At 49.3% G+C, this 18,878-nt stretch overlaps 1 protein-coding gene across 3 annotated transcripts in view; it reads left to right on the top strand.

The window, feature by feature from the left end:
* Window positions 1-7,877, top strand: part of clasrp (CLK4-associating serine/arginine rich protein) — a 44,121-nt gene extending 36,244 nt beyond the window's left edge. For all 3 annotated transcript variants that reach the window (XM_067974896.1, XM_067974895.1, XM_067974897.1), the window contains 2 exons: window positions 5,269-5,296; window positions 5,942-7,877. In XM_067974896.1, coding sequence (XP_067830997.1) covers window positions 5,269-5,296; window positions 5,942-5,984 — 71 coding nt within the window. In that variant the 3' untranslated portion in view covers window positions 5,985-7,877. The remainder of the gene's footprint in view (window positions 1-5,268; window positions 5,297-5,941) is intronic.
* Window positions 7,878-18,878: the final 11,001 nt, after the last annotated feature.

Here is an 18,878-nt window from a genome sequence, read left to right on the forward strand (position 1 = left end):
CCCACCCTTGCCTGATGCCACTGACAAACTTTGAAAGGGAATCTGGTATACACTTGAAATGGAAATGTTTTCAGGGCGAGTGGGACTAATTGGAAAGAGCCGGCACATGCACAATGGGCCGAATGGCCTCCTCCTGTGCCATATTATTCTATGATTCCAGTGCTGGCAAATACAAATTGTTTCCCCTGGCTAGAGAGTCTAGGACTAGGGGGGCATAATCGCAGGATACAGGGTCGGCCATTCAAGACTACGACGAGGAGGAATTTCTTCACGCAGAGGGTTGTGAATCTTTGGAATTCTCTACCCCAGAGGGCTGTGGATGCTCAGTCGTTGAGTATATTCAAGGCTGAGATCGATAGATTTTTGGACTCTAGGGGGATCGGGCGGGAAAGTGGAGTTGAGGTCGAAGATCAGCCATGATCTGATTGAATGGCTGAGCAGGCTCGAGGGGCCGAATGGCCTACTCCTGCTCCTATTTCTTGTGTTCTTATAAAACAGCTGGCGCAAGCGGCTTTGGGCCCAGGTCAGCATTGCGCTCTCAGCGTTGCTGGTCTGTACAGCCCGTCTTCTGAGGAGTTGCGACCCTCTTCCAACTGCACGTATCCCTGGGTCGGGACTGTTCCTTCAGGCCGGTTGTGTGCTGTCCCTTATTTGTCGTCTGCGGTGCAGTAAAAGCTCTGGAACAGCCAGGATGGTCGTAGGAAGATCGAGGAACTGGACAGAAAACAGCAACCATTCCTCTTACTGCCCTCGCTACTGTGTCCAGCTTTACCATAAACTTTATTAATTGAGTTCCAACGGTAACATTTCTTTACCCAGCACGTGTTAGTGTCATGAGATTTCTGGCCCATGCGCATCCACCATTTCCATTCACCTGTCCTAATATCTCCTTATGTGGCTCGTGTCAAATTTTGTTTGATAATCGCTCCTGTGAAGCCCCTTGGGATGTTTTACTATGTTAAAGGCGCTATATAAATGCAGGGCGTTGCTGTTGACATTACCTCGTGTGTGTGTGCCCCCCCCGGGTTGGTGAGGGACGGTGGTGGCCTCTGCGGAGTTTCCCCCAGGACGTGCAGCGCTGCTTAATCCTCTTACTGTTCTGCTCTCAAGTTTCTGTTGGTCACATGAAGGAAATCTACTTTTGTGGAAAAGCAAACCATGTGGGAGGGGTCAGAGAACCAGCCCGTTCTGTTTTTTTTATCCTGTTGCGGTGCAGATTATGTGCGTTTGGCGCGGTTAAGAGAGAAAGAGCTGGCATTACATAACAACTTATCACCTCTCTCAGTGACACCCTAAAGCCATTAAAGCTGAATGAACCTGTTATTGGCCTGACTTTTTTTTAAAATTCCAGTCAGTCTTGCCTCTCCTCTCCTGAAGGTGCTAACTCTTAATCGGGGTCCAGTTCCAAAGGTGCCAGCCACCCTCAAGAGGCCCAATCCTTGCGTGGCTAACAGTAGGATATTCGACTGTGGAGGCATCGCAGCCCAGCCCAGTCCTGACCTTAATGCGTACAGGTGCACGCTTACCACCGGGGCTTACTGAATCGTGATCAGGAATGGGAGCCCTTTTTAGTATTCCGGCAAATAGCGCCCCGACTGCATTCTTGGCTGTGGAGCTAGCTTGTCACAAACCAGTGATGGAACCTGGGGCTGTTCTGGTCTATAAGGAGCAATACAAACCAGAGGAATGAATTTACCAATGAATGCTTTTGTGGAATATGCTTTACAAAGAGGCATTCATCATTGAAAGAAAGAAAGACTTGCATTTATATAGCGCCTTTCACAACCTTAATGACGTCCCAAAGCGCTTTACAGCCAATGAAGTACTTTTGAAGTGTGGTCACTGTTGTAGTGTAGGGAAACGCGGCAGCCGATTTACGCACAGCAAGATCCCACAAACAGCAATGTGATAAATGACCAGATAATCTGTTTTAGTAATGTTGGTTGAGGGATAAATATTGGCTGGGACACCGGGGAGAACTCCCCCGCTCCTCTTCAAAATAGTGGGATGGGATCTATTACGTCCACCTGCGAGGGCAGACGGGGCCTCGGTTTAACGTCTCATCCGAAAGGCAGCACCTCCGACACTGCAGCACCCCCTCAGTGCTGGCACTGGGAGCGTCGGCCTGGATTTTGTGCTCAAGTCTCAGGAGTGGGGCTTGAACCCACGACCTTCTGACTCAGAGGCGAGAGTGACACCCACCAAGCCCCGGGTGTTAGCTTACCTGTGAGTTGCCATTAATTGATGGGGTATTTGGACTAGCACAGTTCATCTGGGCTCCATCGGGGGAAGTCAGCCCTTGGCGCCCATTTAGTATCACCTTATTTAACACCTGATACTTTAAAAAGCCTCATTCATATTGTAGAGCCACCTCCAATAAGAATGGCAGTGTTACTATCCCTTACTGATGGCAGCATGCCTGCGACCACAAGGAAGTGGCAGCCTAACTGTAAGACAACGCCCTTTATTGCCAGCCGTGCATTACCTCCAAAAATGAGAGACGCCGCACCTGAAATGGACTTCCCGTTTGGTTTATTTTTCTGCTTGTTGCCATAACTGTTGGTGAGGCATCGCTAACCGTACGTTGCCCAGAACAACACTTGTCATTTCCCCCCCCCCCCCCCAACTCGTACGAAACTTGCCGTAACCTCCCAATAGTCCTTTTCAGGTCGCTGTTTATGCAAATCGCTGCCCCCCTGCTGCTCAGCAGACAGTGCCTTGATCCAAACCACTATCTTTATTCATGAGTGGGCCTAGACAGGTCAGACAGGATTACATCCCCCTCAGCCTCTGGGGTCCCTGTGCCTACCAGCCTTTCAGTTCACCGTAGCCGGAACATAAAATGTATCCCAAGTGTATAGTGTGTGTTTGTATATTAAATAAAGATGCATGCATTATATGAGCGCTATATATAATCGAGGGCAGTGATTTGTAGCTCTCGTGGAAAAATGGGACAGAATCGAGGAACATAATTCCCACAACGGCTGTAAAAATTCCCAACGTTCCCCCTTCGGTTAAACGGGAATTTGCCTTGTGCGGTTACTGTACACCAGTGGTCCTGTCTATAATGTGTTATGAGTCACGTGCGTCACCCTCATGTTCACCAATCGGACTGTTAATAGCCATGGTGGTGGGGGGTGCGTTCAGACCGACATGATGTACCAGACAGAGCCCAATCAGTTGGGACTCCCATTGGGGTTAGAGCTCGAACATCAATACAGCCCCCCCCCCTCCACTCGCTCGCAACTAAAAGGAACGGTGTCACAGGAGGCCGGCCTGCCTTGTCTCAGACCGCCCTCTGTCTTGATGTGTGGAATTCCACTTTTTTTGTGTGTGCGTGTGTATGTATATTTTCCATACACGAAGCAGAGAATCACTCCCTGCCTCAGCTCATGAATATCGCTGATCTCATTTGCACGTTGGGCTGGAGGCGACAGCAGAGCCAGAGTGAAACCTGCATCAGCAGCTTGTGTGCTGCGCAGGATGAGTGACCAGTATTGGAACAGGTACGGGGCTATCTTCCCCCACTCCCACCCCCATCAGTATCAGACTCCTTCAATGCCTCCGTGCCTGCGTTTATATAGTGCCTCCATCTCACAGAATCGTGGAATTTTACAGCTTAGCAGGAGGCCGTTCGCCCCTTCATGCCTGTGCTGGCTCTCTGAAAGAGCTATCCATTTGATCCCATTCCCCTGCCCTTTCAAATTTTTTGTTTTTCAAATACTTATTCTCCTCCCTTCTAAATGCTATTGTGGTTTCTGCTCCCATCACTATTTCTGATGGGACTTTCCATGTCCTATCTTTTTTTAAAAAAAATTCTCCTGACCTTTTATGTAGGTGATGATCTGTTCTCTAGTTACAGACTCACTGACCAGTGGAAATAGCTCCCCACCCCCATACCCCCAAATTACTATATCAAAACACCTCAGAGTTTGGCACGCCTCTATCAGATCTTTTAGCTTTCTCAAGATGTCCCAAAACACTTCACAAAAACTATTTAATTAGACATACAGTGACAATTGGTTTGTTCGCAAACATGGCAGCCACTTTGCAGGTAGGGCGAGGAACTTGATGCTGAAGGAGGTGCCAGATTCAGTCCCTGATCTGCTTTGAGTTGGCTGATCTCAGCCAGTTGGGGTGTGAGAATTGGCCTCTGCCCCCCAGGGTGTGGAGGAAATAATTCCCCCCTGACGAGTGCTGGGAGAAAGTGAGAGTTTGGACAGGACTTGGCTCCGATGCTCCACGTGGTTGAATAGCCTGCCAATACGCCATGTCTAAGATGTCGGCCACGGCTCAGTGGGTAGCATTCTCGCCTCAGAGTCAGAAGGTCATGGGCTCAAGTCCCCACTCCAGAGACTTGAGCACAAAATCCAGGCTGGCACTCCAGTTTCAGTACTGAGGGAGTGCTGCACTGTCGGAGGTGCCGTCTTTCGGATGAGACGTTAAACCTGCCTGCCCCCTCAGGTGGACGTAAAAGATTCCACGGCCACTATTCGAGGAAATGCAGGGGAGTTCTCCCAGGTGTCCTGGCCAATATTTATCCTTCAACCAACATCAAAAACAGATTATCTGATCAATTATCACATTGCTGTTTGTGGGATCTTGCTGTGCACAAATTGGCTGTTGCGTTTCCTACATTACAACAGTGACTACACTTCAAAAGGGCTTCATTGGCTGTAAAGTGCTTTGGGACGTTCTGAGGTCATGAAAGGCACGATATAAATGCAAGTCTTTCTTTTTTCTGTGTCTAAACTCACTCATGAAGAGTGGCCTCTTGGAGGAGAAACCAGAGGATGGGGTGTGTTGCTTTAACTGTTCCCCAGTAGAAGTGCCTTAAGGAGGGGGGTGGGGGCGTAGTGTGTGTGTGCTTTACAGAGGACTGCATATATCACTGGTCAACTTTCTATTGGAAGGATATTCTTTCCCTTAAAGGGGTCCAGCTTGGGGTAACAGAGATGATTCCAGGTCTTGGGAATCTCCAGGTTATTTGGGAAGGGTTTGGTTCAACATCTCACCTGAAAGACGGCACCTCCAACAATGTGGCACTCCCCCCAGTACTGCACTGGGGTGTCAGCCCAGATCTGTGAAAAGGGGATAGGCTTGTTGGGCTGAGTGGCCTTTTTCTAAGAATTGCATTCCTCTGGCTGTGTGTGCTCTGCGTTATGTGCTGTGCAGAGGACTGAATCAATGTTGTTGCATGTATCGGGTCACAACGCAGGGATTCAGTCTCCTGATACCACTGATTTTCTCTTCTCCTTTTCTCTGAAGGTCGTGATTACAGCAGTTCATCGCGGAGGTAAGAGAAACCAATCTGCATGATGTCTTTCACTGGAGTGACTTTCAATAAGCTGGCTTTCCCTGTCTGAGTGGTTGTGTGCGTATTGTGGTTTTGAGTTGTAGGAGTGTTCCAGTTTCGCTGCTCAGTCTTTGCTGAAGTAGCTGATCTCAGCCAGGAAGGCCTACAATTATCCTCTGCAGCCCAGGGCTAGGGAGGGGAGGGGGGTGGGGGGAGGAGATCCTGTGTTCCTGCCCCTCAGCATTATCCAGTGGCTCCTCGCTGGACTGTGCGTGTAAATGTTAAGTGAGGACAGGATTGGATGTGGCTGTAATGCCCCCTCCTTCCTACCCCACTCCACCCCCAAACCCACACAGTTACAAATCCTATCAGCACTTACTGTCCAGACTTGTGCGTAAAGATGGTCACTTGGATAAGGAGGTGATCAGCCCTCGTCAAGTCATAGGAGGCCATTCGGCCCATCGTGCCTGTGCCGGCTCTTTGAAAGAGCTATCCAATTAGTCCCGCTCCCCCCTGCTCTTTCCCCGAGTCGAACTGTTCCCTACAAAGATGCAGTGCTTTTGGGAAAATATTGGCGGGGGGGTGGGGGGGGAAGAGAAATGAATATTTTCTGAGAATAACCTGTTTAAATCTCTTGTCATCTAGACGATCTCGCTCGCGTTCGAGAAGCCCTCACCATCGCCATTAGACGCCATCACTTACCCTCCAGCTGACACGACGACTGTTGGAATTCCTGTTAATCTACAGACACGGCTGGTGACTCAGCGCTGACTCCACGGAGAGCAGCCCAAGAGCCAGCTGCAGGAGCCATGCGTGTAATAACTGTGTGTGTGTGCGTGCACATGTGTGTATGTATGTACATATATATATTTATCGTGCCAGCTAAGTACACAGATCAGTTTCAGGTTGTATTTGCAGTCCTGCTGTGTATAACCTGGGGTTGGAGGTAATTGTGTCTGTAATCGTCACAGTTTCACATAGTGCAGTAAAGCAGTGGCCGTGTTTCAAAAGACTTTAAGGTACCTGCAAACGGCTGTTTATTGCTTTTTTTTTTCCTCTGAAAACTAATCTTTTGTCTGCTTTCCCAGTCAAAATATGGCGTGTGCATCTTTATTTGATGTCCGCTTTCAAAGTCTCTGACGTATGGGGGGGGAGCGGGGTGGTGTTGTGACCTGTCCCCCTCGTGTAGCACACATAACTTCATGGTGCTGGAGAGGGTACAGTTAGGAGCAAGGGTAAAGAGCGGGTAACGTGAGTGACACTGGACACACCGGACTTCCGGCAGCGCACACTCTGGCATGTTTGGTTTTCCTTTTCTGTTTTAAGGCCTCAAACATAAGTTGGTGTCTCAGGTTGCCTGGGTAGTGTGGTGACTTTGGGAATTTGTGCCATTGTCTTGTCAAGCCAAGCAAAGCTCTGCAAATGAAGTTTGGCAGCGAGTTAACGCACTTGCTGGCCTGAGCTGGAGATGCCCATCCATACCACAATTTGCCCCCACGCAGTGAACTCCTGGGCTGTAGTCCCCCCCCCACAATGGGTCGATGCCCTTGGGGAGGTTACAGGGGCACCTATCTCTGTGACTGTGTAGTATAAGCAACTGTGCACTCAAACTTTCATCTAGTCGAGAAAAAGACAAAAGACTTTTTTTTTTAAAACGTTCTGCTGTACTTCCTTGCTTCCTGTCACAGCTCTGGCGATAACTGTTGTACCCTTTTGCCCACATGTGCGTTCCTGTATCACTCTGTGTCCCAGAGCGAAAAGTGCTGCTGCAAAAAGTTTCTTGCGTCTCTGTAAATAATTTAAGCAACAAAAAAAAACTATGCACAAACTGGACGAGAGCAAAGCATCGAACCGGAAAAAAAATGATGCACAGGAACTGCCTGGGCACAACACCGAGATGGACGGTCTCACTAGGAGGAAACACCTGTCTTATTTGGTGTTGGACTGTTCAGTTTCGGGGGAAGGACCTTGCCTGGTGAGTTTTCGATCGCTGCATTTAAAAAAAAAAAAAATTTCTGTACGTATTTGTGAGCAGAAGTTTCTTGTGTTTGGAGAATTTGCTCGGGCCCATCCCCTACCCGTGTGCCGGGCTTTTAAATGCCCTGCCCCTGTACTGGCTCAAAACGGTTCCTGCCCTGGCCATCACCTGCTCTAGAATTCAGATGCAGCGCAACATTGTTCGTTTTTTCAAGCACCGTCTTTTATATAAACTTTCAGCTGAACTGGAAGGTCCATTTTCAGTTTTTTTTTTGTTTGTTTTGTGTTTTCTCTCCCGAGCTCATTGCCCAAATCAATTTAGGTTGTATTAACAAGTAGGCTTGTCTTTCTTGCTGAGAGTTCAATCACTAATCTGTAGCGAAAGGAGGGAACCTTCATGTGAATGTGTAATTCGGTGATTATCATCTCTCACCTTCCCCGATACACTCACGCAGGAGACTGTTTGATTCAGGCTCTATCAATCTTTTGAGACAAACATTGAAACTTTTTATGGAGTTTTGTCTTGTACAGTTTGTAATTTTTGCCTCAATTTCTGTAAATTTTTCTCCTTTAAGCAAAAATAAAAATTTTTGTTTTCTCCTGATGCTGTTTTTTTAATTTGCTTTAAGTACGGGTGCCGGTCAGGTACAGCATCGGCTAAATACAGAGTAAAGCTTCTATGATGTCCCATCAAACACTCCCATTTGATAGAATCGTACAGCACAGAAGGAGGCCATTTGGCCCATCGTGCCAGTGCCGGCTCTCTGAAAGAGCTGTCCAATTAGTCCCACACCCCCGGCTCTTTCCCCACAGCTCTGCAAATTTTTACTTTTCAAGTATATAACCAATTTCCTTTGAACATTACTATTGAATCTGCTTCCACCACCCTTTCAGGCAGCGGATTCCAGATCATTACAACTCTCTGTATAAAAAAACATTTCTTCTCATCTTCCCTCTGGTTCTTTTCCAAATTATCTTAAATCTGGTTACCGACCCTCCTGCCAGTGGAAACAGTTTCTCCTTATTTACTTCATCAAAAACCCTTCATAATCTTGAACACCTCTATTAGGTCGGGTACAGCACGGGTTAAATACAGAGTAAAGCTGCAGCACTGTCCCATCAAACACTCCCAGGTCGGGTACAGTGCGAGTTAAATGAGGTCCCATTCCCATTCACCGAGCAAAACGTCTTGGAAATAATTGTGTTTGTCAGTAATACTCGCCAGACACAGCTTCCCCATATAATTCAGCAAATTATTCCTGAGCATCACATAAAATTCCAAGGTAGTACATCCAGACATTCTCTTGTTTGTTCTCCTCCCTGCAGTTCCACAGGTACCAGCTTCCCTCATCCCAGTGGCCATTCTTGATCTGTAAGCCTAGACCATTAGAGTCCACCAGCTGTTCAACTGCAGCATGCATCACAGTCAACTTGGTTGTAACCTCACTCTTTCCAGCAGGAACATTGGAGAGTGATGAGGAGCAGGAATCCCCTCTCCCTACTCCAGGGATGCTGTAGCCCATTGTGGAACCCCTACAGGTTAGTGCCTATTGGACCAAGCACAGAAATATTTAAAGACTCACCTTACTGGAAACTTATTCCCTGTGAAATAAACTAAACTGAAGAAAATATATAAAAGATATTTTCTTTGTTACATTAACGTGGGTAGCTCACTCGAGGAGCAGGTGCAAACGATCAGGTTATTGAGGTGACGACCCTGGGAAACTAAAAGCAGCGAAGCCTCGCAATCCCCGTTCAGTCAGTCGTGCTGGGGCAGCGTTTCTGCTGGAGGCTTAAAATACTGCTGGAGAATCGTCATGGTCGAAGTGGGCTGAATTACTGGAACTGTCAAAAGATTAGGGAAAGAAAGAACTTGAATTTATATAGCGCCTTTCACAACCGCCGGATGTCCCAAAACGCTTTACAGCCACTGAATTACTTTTTGAAGTGTAGTCACTGTTGTAATGTAGGAAATGCGGCAGCCAATTTGTGTACAGCAAGATCCCACAAACAGCAATGAGATAAATGACCAGATGATTTGTTTTTAGTGATGTCGGTTGAGGGATAAATATTGGCCAGGACACCAGGAAGAACTCCCCTGCTGTACTTCAAAATAGTGTCATGGGATCTTTTACATACACCTGAGAGGGCAGGAAAAACACACAATTTTTTTTAATGTCACTATGATTTGTTCTCCCAGGTGTTGCTCGCACTTGTGTCCTGGAGGTTAATCTTTAATTCCTGGAGACTCCAGGCTAATCCTGGAGGGTTGGCAACCCCTAGGGTGGGGGCGAAGAGGGGATGGGAAGGGGGGGCTGCCCCTGATTTGTGCTTGTATGTCACCTGGCCACTGGCAGAAGGTCGACAAGTCGGTCACTCTTCCAGTCACCGTCTCACCTGAAGTAGACACATGATGAGCAGGGGGAGAGGGAAAGAGAGTGACTGACCCTCGACTGATCTGGGGAAAGGACTTCGAGGAGCTCCCCGGAGAAGCTGCGAGATGCGGCTGCCCATTCTCACCCCCAAGCTCCTGGTCTGGGATGGGGTAGAATTTACCCCCACGGACAGGAAAGGGAGGAGGGAGAGAAAAAACAACAATCTCCCAAAGCTGTTCTCTTGGCTGCGTTTAAGGGGAAGCTGGATAAACACAAGAGGGAGAAAGGAATAGAAGGATATGCTGATAGGGTGAGATGAAGAGGGGAGGGAGGAGGCTCGTGAGGAGCATAAACACCGGCATAGACCAGTTGGGCCGAATGGCCTGTTTCTGTGCTGTACATTCTATGTAACTCCTCCCCCAAAAAGCTGTTGAGGCTGGGGGTCAATTGAAAATTTCAAAACTGAGATTGATAGATCTTTGGTAGCTAAGGGTTACAGAACCAAGGTGGGTAGATGGAGTTAAGATACAGATCAGCCATGATCTGATTGAATGGTGGAACAGGCTCGAGGGGCTGAATGGCCTTTTCCTGTTCCTCTGCTTCTACTGACAACAAGCTTATAGGGAGAGGCTGGGAAGAGGATCAGTTGCCTCACTCACTCTCTGGGAAGGGAAGACATCTCGTGTGTGTGTGTTTGTGTTTGAAACGAATGGGCTGTCAGGGGAAAGTGGCAGGTACGAGCTCAGCCCGACCGCAGTGAGCGTCTGCACTGACCAGCGTGACTGTGTGTGTTCGCTGGTGGTTTGGGGGGAGCTCGAGGCCGTTTCCTTATCTCTCTAACCTGCCATCCTGTTTGCCGGATGCTGTGGCTGCTGAGGGCAGGTGGCTGCCCAGCCCGGGAGGGGAGCAGAGGTCACGATTCATTCTCAGAAAGCCTCTCGCTGCCAAGAGCTGCCGCTGCTTCGATCGGAGAAGCTGGGACAGTGAGAGGCGCCAAGATGATACAAAGGGTTGTTGCTTCTCGCTCACCCTGTCCCTTTCCCCCCACCCCGACTGAGAGTCTCGCCTAGATACCGAGTCGCATGGATGCCCTCCGGTACCTCGCATCAGCCGCCTGTGAGCGTCGCTGGGCAATTCCACCATGAGGGGCATCACGGCTGAGCCCAATCCAGACCGTCCACGACCTGCCATTGTACCGACACTTCAAGTCCCTCCATGGCCTAGCCCCCTCCCTATCTCTGTAACCTCCTCCAGCCCTACAACCCTCCGAGATCTCTGCGCTCCTCCAATTCTGGCCTCTTGTGAATCCCCAATTTTCATCGCTCCACCATTGACGGCCGTGCCTTCAGCCGCCCGGGCCCTAAGCTCTGGAATTCCCTCCCTAAACCCTTCTCTCCTCCTTTAAGACGCTCCTTAAAACCTACCTCTTTGACCAAGCTTTTGTTCACCTGTCCCAATATCTCCTTATGTGGTTCAGTGTTAAATTTTGTCTGATTTACGCTCCTGTGAAGCGTTTTGGGGTGTTTTACTACGTTAACGGCGCTATATAAATGCAAGTTCTTGTTGACACTTCTTTAGTTAGGAATCCATGAGCCTGGAATCTGCTGTTTCCTCCACTCTAAACTGGCTCATCCCAGCGACAGGCTCACGGAGTGCAAATCCGGACTCAACAAGAGCCTCGTCCCCCTCGCTCGCTCGCGCCCCACCCCACGCTGGCAAGTGCGGGGTCGGCACAAACGAGGATCGTGTTTGCCCGTGACGCTCCCCACGGGGGAGTGGCCTGTGGATATTTGTTGCCCGGACTCAGGCATGAGTGGACACTTGGGCTGGGTACTGAAGGGTCCCTACTCCAGAGACTTGAGCACAAAATCCAGGCCGACACTCCCAGTGCAGTACTGAGGGAGTGCTGCACTGTCGGAGGTGCCGTCTTTCGGATGAGACGTTAAACCGAGGCCCCCGTCTGCCCCCTCAGGTGGATGTAAAAAATCCCGCGGCCACTATTCGAAGAAGAGCAGGAGAGTTCTCCCCGTGTCCTGGCCAATATTTATCCCTCAGCCAACACCTAAAACAGATGATCTGGTCATTTATCTCATTGGTGTTTGTGGGAGCTTTCTGTGCACAAATTGGATGCCACGTTTCCTACATTACAACAGTGACTACACTTCAAAAAGTACTTCACTGGCTGTAACGTGCTTTGAGATATCCTGAGGTGGTGAAAGGCACTATATAAACACAAGTTCTTTCTTTAGATAGACTCAGCCCCCTCCCCCTCTCGTCACATCCAGCCACCAAATTTTACAGACCAGAATTGGTGGAGGACAGGAACGTAGAACTAGTCTGAGCCTGTCCAGGGATAGTGTGCGGCATAAGCAGATCACCGAGACTGGAATCGGAGAGAGAATAGAAAAAAATAACTCATTCTACCTCCCCCACCTCAAGAGAAAACAGACACTGCAGCGGCGAGGGCAAGTTTGGGTGTGTCTTTGTCTCTGTAAATGGAGCTTTTCTCTGTGAGAAGATCGCTCATTCCCAAGGTATTAGTGACAGGCAGACAGACTGTCTAATCCCTTCCACATCCCTCCAGGCCTTCAACTAACAGTGATATTAACCTCCCCGACACCTATCAGACACTGGGATGATATCAGCAGGTCCTTAACCACATTCTCTGCCAACCCAGTATGGATTGGCCTCGCTATTAATGGTGTGATTTTTAAAAAAAAATTTTTTTTGGTAATCAACTTGCATTTATATAGTGCCCTTAACGTAGTAAAACGTCCCAAGGCACTTCACAGGAGCGAACAAAATTTGACACCAAGCCACATAAGGAGATATTAGGACAGGTGACCAAGAGCTTGGTCAAAGAGGTAGGTTTTAAGGAGCGTCTTAAAGGAGGAGAGGGAGAGGTGGAGAGGTTTAGGGAGGGAATTCCAAAGCTGAGGGCCCAGGTAGCTGAAGGCATGGCCGCCAATGGTGGGGTGATTAAAATTGGGGACGCGCAAGAGGCCAGAATTGGAGGAGCGCAGACATCTCGGAGGGTTGTAGGGCTGGAGGAGGTTACAGAGATAGGGAGGGGCGAGGGCCATGGAGGGATTTGAACACAAGGACGAGAATTTTAAAATCGAGTCATTGCCTCAATCGGCGAAGCTCGGCTGGTGAGATGCACAAAATGATATGAAACTTTTTTGTTTTTCCCTTTTCTCTTTACTGAGATGATGCATGAGAGAGTGACAGAGTGAGGGACTGAGTGAGTGAGTGAGTGAGAAACAAAGTCATGGACAGAGAGAATGATAGCGATAGAGAGAGCAAGAGAGAGTGACAGTGAGAGACTGAGTGAGAAACAAAGTCATGGACAGAGAGAGTGATAGAGATAGAGAGCAACAGAGGGTGACAGAGTGAGGGACTGCGAGTGAGAGAGTGATGGAGAGCAAGAGTGTGAAGAACTGAGTGTGTGTGAGTGAGACACAGTGACAGAGAAAGAGAACAACAGATGGTGAGAGCAGTGAGAGTAACAAAGAGTGAGTGAGGGACTGAAAGTGTGACAGTGACAGACTGAAAGTGAATGAGGCAAACTGGAAGTGGGACAGAGTGAAGGAGGGGGAAGTGAACATGTACGTTAGATCCTTGAATACTTTTACACAACTGTCTTTGCTGCTATGCTTCAGGTTCCCAGAGGTCCGAGTGTACAGTGTGTATGGAGTGAGTTTACTGTGAAAATCCAGCTGTGCTCTTTCTACTAAAGGAGAGGTATAGTTGGAGTAGTGGGAGGGTTAAAACATGCAACAGAAAGATAAGCATGAAAGAGTGTGAGAAAATGCTGCAAATGAGAGAAAGCAAGAAGATAAACTTAGAGACACAGGGAGACTGGTCAGCTCCCTCCCGATCCAATTGAATTCATCAGGTTACTTTACATTTGTGTTTTTTATCTTTAAATGTCTTTTCTGCCAGTGGTTCAATGATGAAGCTCACTGCCCAGTTTAGTACTGAGCCATACAGAGCAGGAAGATCCCAGGTTACTTTGCTGGACTGCAATCAATTAACTTATCTCACCGTGACAGTAGGAGTTGCTGGTGTCCATGGTTTCGAGGAGGGGGGGGGAAATCTCCCAGGGTCCCACTCCTGATCCTAATCTGGGGATTTTCCCCTCCCCCTCCCCCAAAATGGTGGGTGGGGAGAGGATCTGAATTGCTCTCTGCTGTGTTATCTCCCCATGGTCGAACGTCCTGTCGACACTCACTCGGGCTGCATTAGGAACCACAAAACCAGTCCAATCGGACAAGGCCCCGGGCCAGTAAGACTTGCATTTCTATAGCGCCTTTCATGACCTCAAGACGTCTCAAAGCGCTTTACAGCCAATGAAGTACTTTTTGAAGTGTAGTCACTGTTGTAATGTAGGAAACACAGCAGCCAATTTTTGCACAGCAAGATCCCACAAACAGCAATGTGATAATGATCAGATCATCTGTTTTAGATGTTGGTTGAGGGATAAATATTGGCCCCAGGACATCAGGGAGAACTCCCCTGCTCTGCTTCGAATAGTGGCCGCGGGACAGACAGGGCCTTGGTTTAATGTCTCATCCGAAAGACGGCACCATTAGACAGTGCAGCACTCCCACAGTACTGGCACTGTCAGCCTAGACTTTTGCTCTCGCAAGTCTCTGGAGGGGGGACTTGAACCCACGATCTTCTGACTCAGAGGCGAGAGGGACACCGAGAGTTTACTCGAGAGGGGCTGACGCTTGTGGGAACTGCACCCTCGCAGCAGGAGTCTGTGCCTTCAGCAGGCGGCGGGGGGAGGGGGCAGTGAAGAACCAGGAGAAAAAAGGGGGAGAAGAGCACGCCGTCAAGGGGGCGCGATCTGCTCTATATTTAATCTGTGCCTCCTTAAATCTCTCTAATGATTCTTTGCAATATCCAACTCTGCCAAATGACACAAAGCATTTGCAGATGCTGTGAGCTGGAAGGACTTAGTGAGCTGGAAAAAAAAAGGCAGCCACTATTTTCACAGTCTGAGCGGCAAGCTGGGGATGCGAGACGCTGGGGTCAGGGTTGGAGGTTACTCTTGACGATTCCTTCCCGGCTGAAAAGGTTCCTTGACCCCGGATGACCAGACAGCGGGGTCGCGAGGTCACCCGAGCGCGCCCAGACACAAGAGTAGCCCGAGGTGCACAGACTGGGAGCTCCTTGCCCCTGCTACTTCTCCACAAGAATTAGACACCTGTGTTATTCAAACACCACCTGGGGGGGGGGGAGGAGTTGGACTCTGGGATGGGGGGGGGGGTTGGTGGGGGATGGGATGGGGAGGCCCAGGAGGTGTCTGAAGGGGAGAAGGGGTGGGGGGGGGAGGGGTGACACTGTGAAAAATGTTTGAGAATCCATCACAGCCTGCAGACAGTGTTCACCAGACTCTGACTGGGAGATTGCAAATCAGCCCATTAACTCTTTGATGTCCGAGTATCAGAATACAGCCATTCTACTTTTATATCTAACTTCCCCTCATCATTGCAATCTTATCGATCTGGGTCTGTTATTACTATCCCCCCTCACCTCCCCAAATAGAAAAAAGAACTTGCATTTATATAGCGCCTTTCACGACCTCGGGACATCCCAAAACGCTTTACAGCCAATGAAGTACTTTTGAAGTGTTGTGATGTAGGAAACACAGCAGCCAACGTGCGCACAGCACGATCCCACAATCAGCAATGTCAGAATGAGCAGAAAACCTGTTTTACTGATATTGGTTGAGGGTTTATCATTGGCCCAGGACACTGGGGAGAACTCCCCTGCTCAACTTCCAAATAGTGGCTGTGGGATCTTTTACATCCACCTGAGAGGGCCGCAGTTTACTGTCTCGTCTGAAAGACCACACCTCCGACAGTGCAGCACTTCCCTCAGTGCTGGCATTGGGAGTGCCGGCCTGGATTTTGTGCTCCAGTCCCAGGAGTGGGACTTCGAACCCAAGACCTTCTGACTCAGAGACACACATGCTACCCACTGAGCCATTAGGTTCATGCCCAGCTGGTCCCTGCATTCCAGAAAAGGACTGAGGGAGACCTTCAGCCAATGTCCACCTGAGGTGCCCTCTCTCCAGGTCTCCCTCCTGTCAGAGCCCAGCTCTGTGATGTTTGTGAGACGGACTCAGCAGGTGTCCGTTTTAATAGGGCTCTCGTTATCAATGCTGCTTTCAATCCTTGTGCCAGTCAAGTCTTCGTTTTACCTTTCACCTCTGGGGTCCAAGGTTATCCCGGAGAATGCCCAATCAGGGAGGGAGCTGGAGTTAAATTAATCCCCCCTGCAGGGTGCAATAGTTCAGGGTTAGCCAGGGCCGAGGCTCAATTAACTCCTTCCAGACTGCAGTACAAGTCCATATAATTAACAGAATATACAAATAAAATCCAAATAACTAAATCAACAAAGAATAGTTGCAATGTGTGACAAAACTTACTTAGTTATTGAGAAACCCAAAGAGAAAGAAAAGAAAGAACTATAGGGCCTTTCACGACCTCAGGATGTCCCAAAACGCTTTACCAATTAAGTACTTTTTTGGCTGTAGGAAACTCAGCAGCCAATTTGCGCACAGCAAGATCCCACAAACAGCAATGTGATGATGACCAGATCATCTGTTTTTTTAGTGGTGTCCCCTGCTCTTCTTCAAAATAGTGGCCGTGGGATCTTTCACATCCACCTGAGAGGGCGGGGGGGGCCTCAGTTTAAAGTCTCATCTGAAAGACGGCACCTCCGACAGTGCAGCACTCCCTCAATACTGCACTGGGAGTGTCAGCGTAGATTTTGTACTCAAGTCTCTGGAGCGGGGACTTAAACCCACAGCCTTCTGACTCAGAGACACGAGCATGACCCACAGCACTAAGAGGATCAAAAGCGATCGGTCGCAAATCATAGGGTTCAAATTTGGGAAAGGGTTTCCCAAATGTGGAGATATCATTCACTATGGGAAAGGCTGCCTCCTTCACAGCAGTGCAGAACCCAGCTTCTCTCCTGGGCCCAGGGGACATGTGGGAGCTACGGGAGGGCTCCTGGGCCCGCCCTTTCTCCTTTCTTGTTTCTGTTTAGTGGGTTCACTCGAAAGGGGGTGGGTTATTGGGTGTAGTTGGGAGTTGGAGGAAAGTTTATACCATACTTTGTGATGTTGGCGTTCCACATCTTGTACTGATTATCCTGCGAGGATCACACGGTTTCTTATTATAGCTTGTAGTTCACATGTAGCGACGAGGGAGGTCGTTCCTCCCATTTAGGTCATCCTTCCATAGAAAGCTACAAATCCCCCATCGCAGCAGCTAACCACCCCTTGAATGACTCCAGAGTTTTTGCATCCAGCGGAAACCATTCCAGGCTTTGATCTCTGTGAACGAAGAAGTTCTCCCCGACACAGTGCCAGCCGTGGCACAGTGGGCAGCCCTCTCGCCTCTGAGTCAGATGGTTGTGGGTCCACGTCCCAGTCCAGGGAATTGAGCACAAAATCCAGGCTGACACTCCCAGTGCCAGAACTGAGGGAGCGCTGCACTGTCGGAGGTGCCATTTTTCGGATAAGATGTTAAACCGAGGCCCCGTCTGCCCCGTCAGGCGGAGGTGGAAGATCCCACAGCCACTATTTCAAAGAAGAGCAGCGGAGTTCTCCCTGGCATCCAGGCTCATATTTATCCCTCCAACTCCTGAAAAACAGAATATCTGGTCATTTATCACACTGCTGTTTGTGGGATCTTGCTGTGCGCAAATTGGCTGCTGCGTTTCCTACGTTACAACACTTCAAAAGTATTTCATTGGCTGTAAAGCGTTTGGGACGTCCTGAGGTCGTGAAAGGCGCAATTTAAATGCAAATTCTCTCCTTTCTTTTTTCTCCTCCATTCCTGATCACTGTCCAGCGACCCCTGTTGGACGCACAAGTGCGAAGAGATTGGGCAGGGGCTGGGATTGAACAGGATTCAGGGGAGGAGGAGGAAGAGAGTAACAGCGACGGTTGTTGTATCCATTAGTCTCTTTGTCATCTGTTTAGTTTATAAAGATCAGTGAGGTAATGTTCTCTGGCACTGGGCATTGCCTGCAACACTGACCTCTGTTGTATCAGGCCTCCTTGGCAGCTGTGTTACCTCAGTGAGCAGTAGCTGGGCACTCTGCCACACCAACCTGCCAGTACCACACCAGGACTATAATTACTAAGCTGCTTTGTGTCCAAGTAGAAATTACCTACATCTGTTCCTAGCCTCCTGGGGCGGGGGGTGGGAAGGGGGAATCTGTCTGTTGCAAAAGCAGCGAGCCACATATCTCCTATATCTCTTAAATAGGGTGCCGTGGGGGGTCGTGACCTCTCGTCGAGACCAAATCTGGCAGGGGTGGGTGGGAGGGAATGATCGGGGCTCGAGTTCTGAGATTTGCTTTGCTGCCAATGAAAGTTTCCACTTAATTAACAGTTCTATGTTGTGAGGCATGGATATAAGTGGGAAAAAGCTGGATCCATAGAGCCTGGTTCACGTTTCCAGACGGTCCGCTCGATAAACCAGACTTCCCGGTTCAAAATCACGTGCTGTGCTGGGGAGGAGGGGTTGGGTTTACCCTCACAATGTGTTAGGGTACAGCTCCATTCACCCTCTCTCTGTCGCTAGTTTGAAATTTGATTCTAATTATCTGGCTAGGATGTGGTCTGTTCATCAATCTGAGATCAGTCCACTCCGCAGCAAACTCTGCTCCTTAAATGGCATCTTGTACACGAGGTGGGTTTTTGTTGGAAGAGAAGTGAACCTGGTGCCCCAGGACCCAGTGCCCATGGAACATGGCACCCATGGGATCCAGTTCCCATGGAACATGGCCCCCATGGGATCCAGTGCCCATGGAACATGGCCCCCATGGGATCCAGAGCCCATGGAACATGGCACGCATGGGATCCAGGGCCCATGGAACATGGCCCCCATGAGATCCAGTGCCCATGGAACATGGCACCCATGGGATCCAGAGCCCATGGAACATGGCACGCATGGGATCCAGGGCCCATGGAACATGGCACCCATGAGATCCAGTGCCCATGGAACATGGCACCCATGGGATCCAGTGCTCATGGAACATGGCACCCATGGGATCCAGTGCCCATGGAACATGGCCCCCATGGGATCCAGTGTCCATGGAACATGGCCCCCATGGGATCCAGTGCCCATGGAACATCGTACCCATGGGATCCAGTGCCCATGGAACCCAGTGCTCACAGGATCCAGTGCCCATGGAGC

This window comes from Heptranchias perlo, chromosome 41 (assembly GCF_035084215.1).
Source record: "Heptranchias perlo isolate sHepPer1 chromosome 41, sHepPer1.hap1, whole genome shotgun sequence".
NCBI classification, from domain to species: Eukaryota; Metazoa; Chordata; class Chondrichthyes; order Hexanchiformes; family Hexanchidae; genus Heptranchias; species Heptranchias perlo.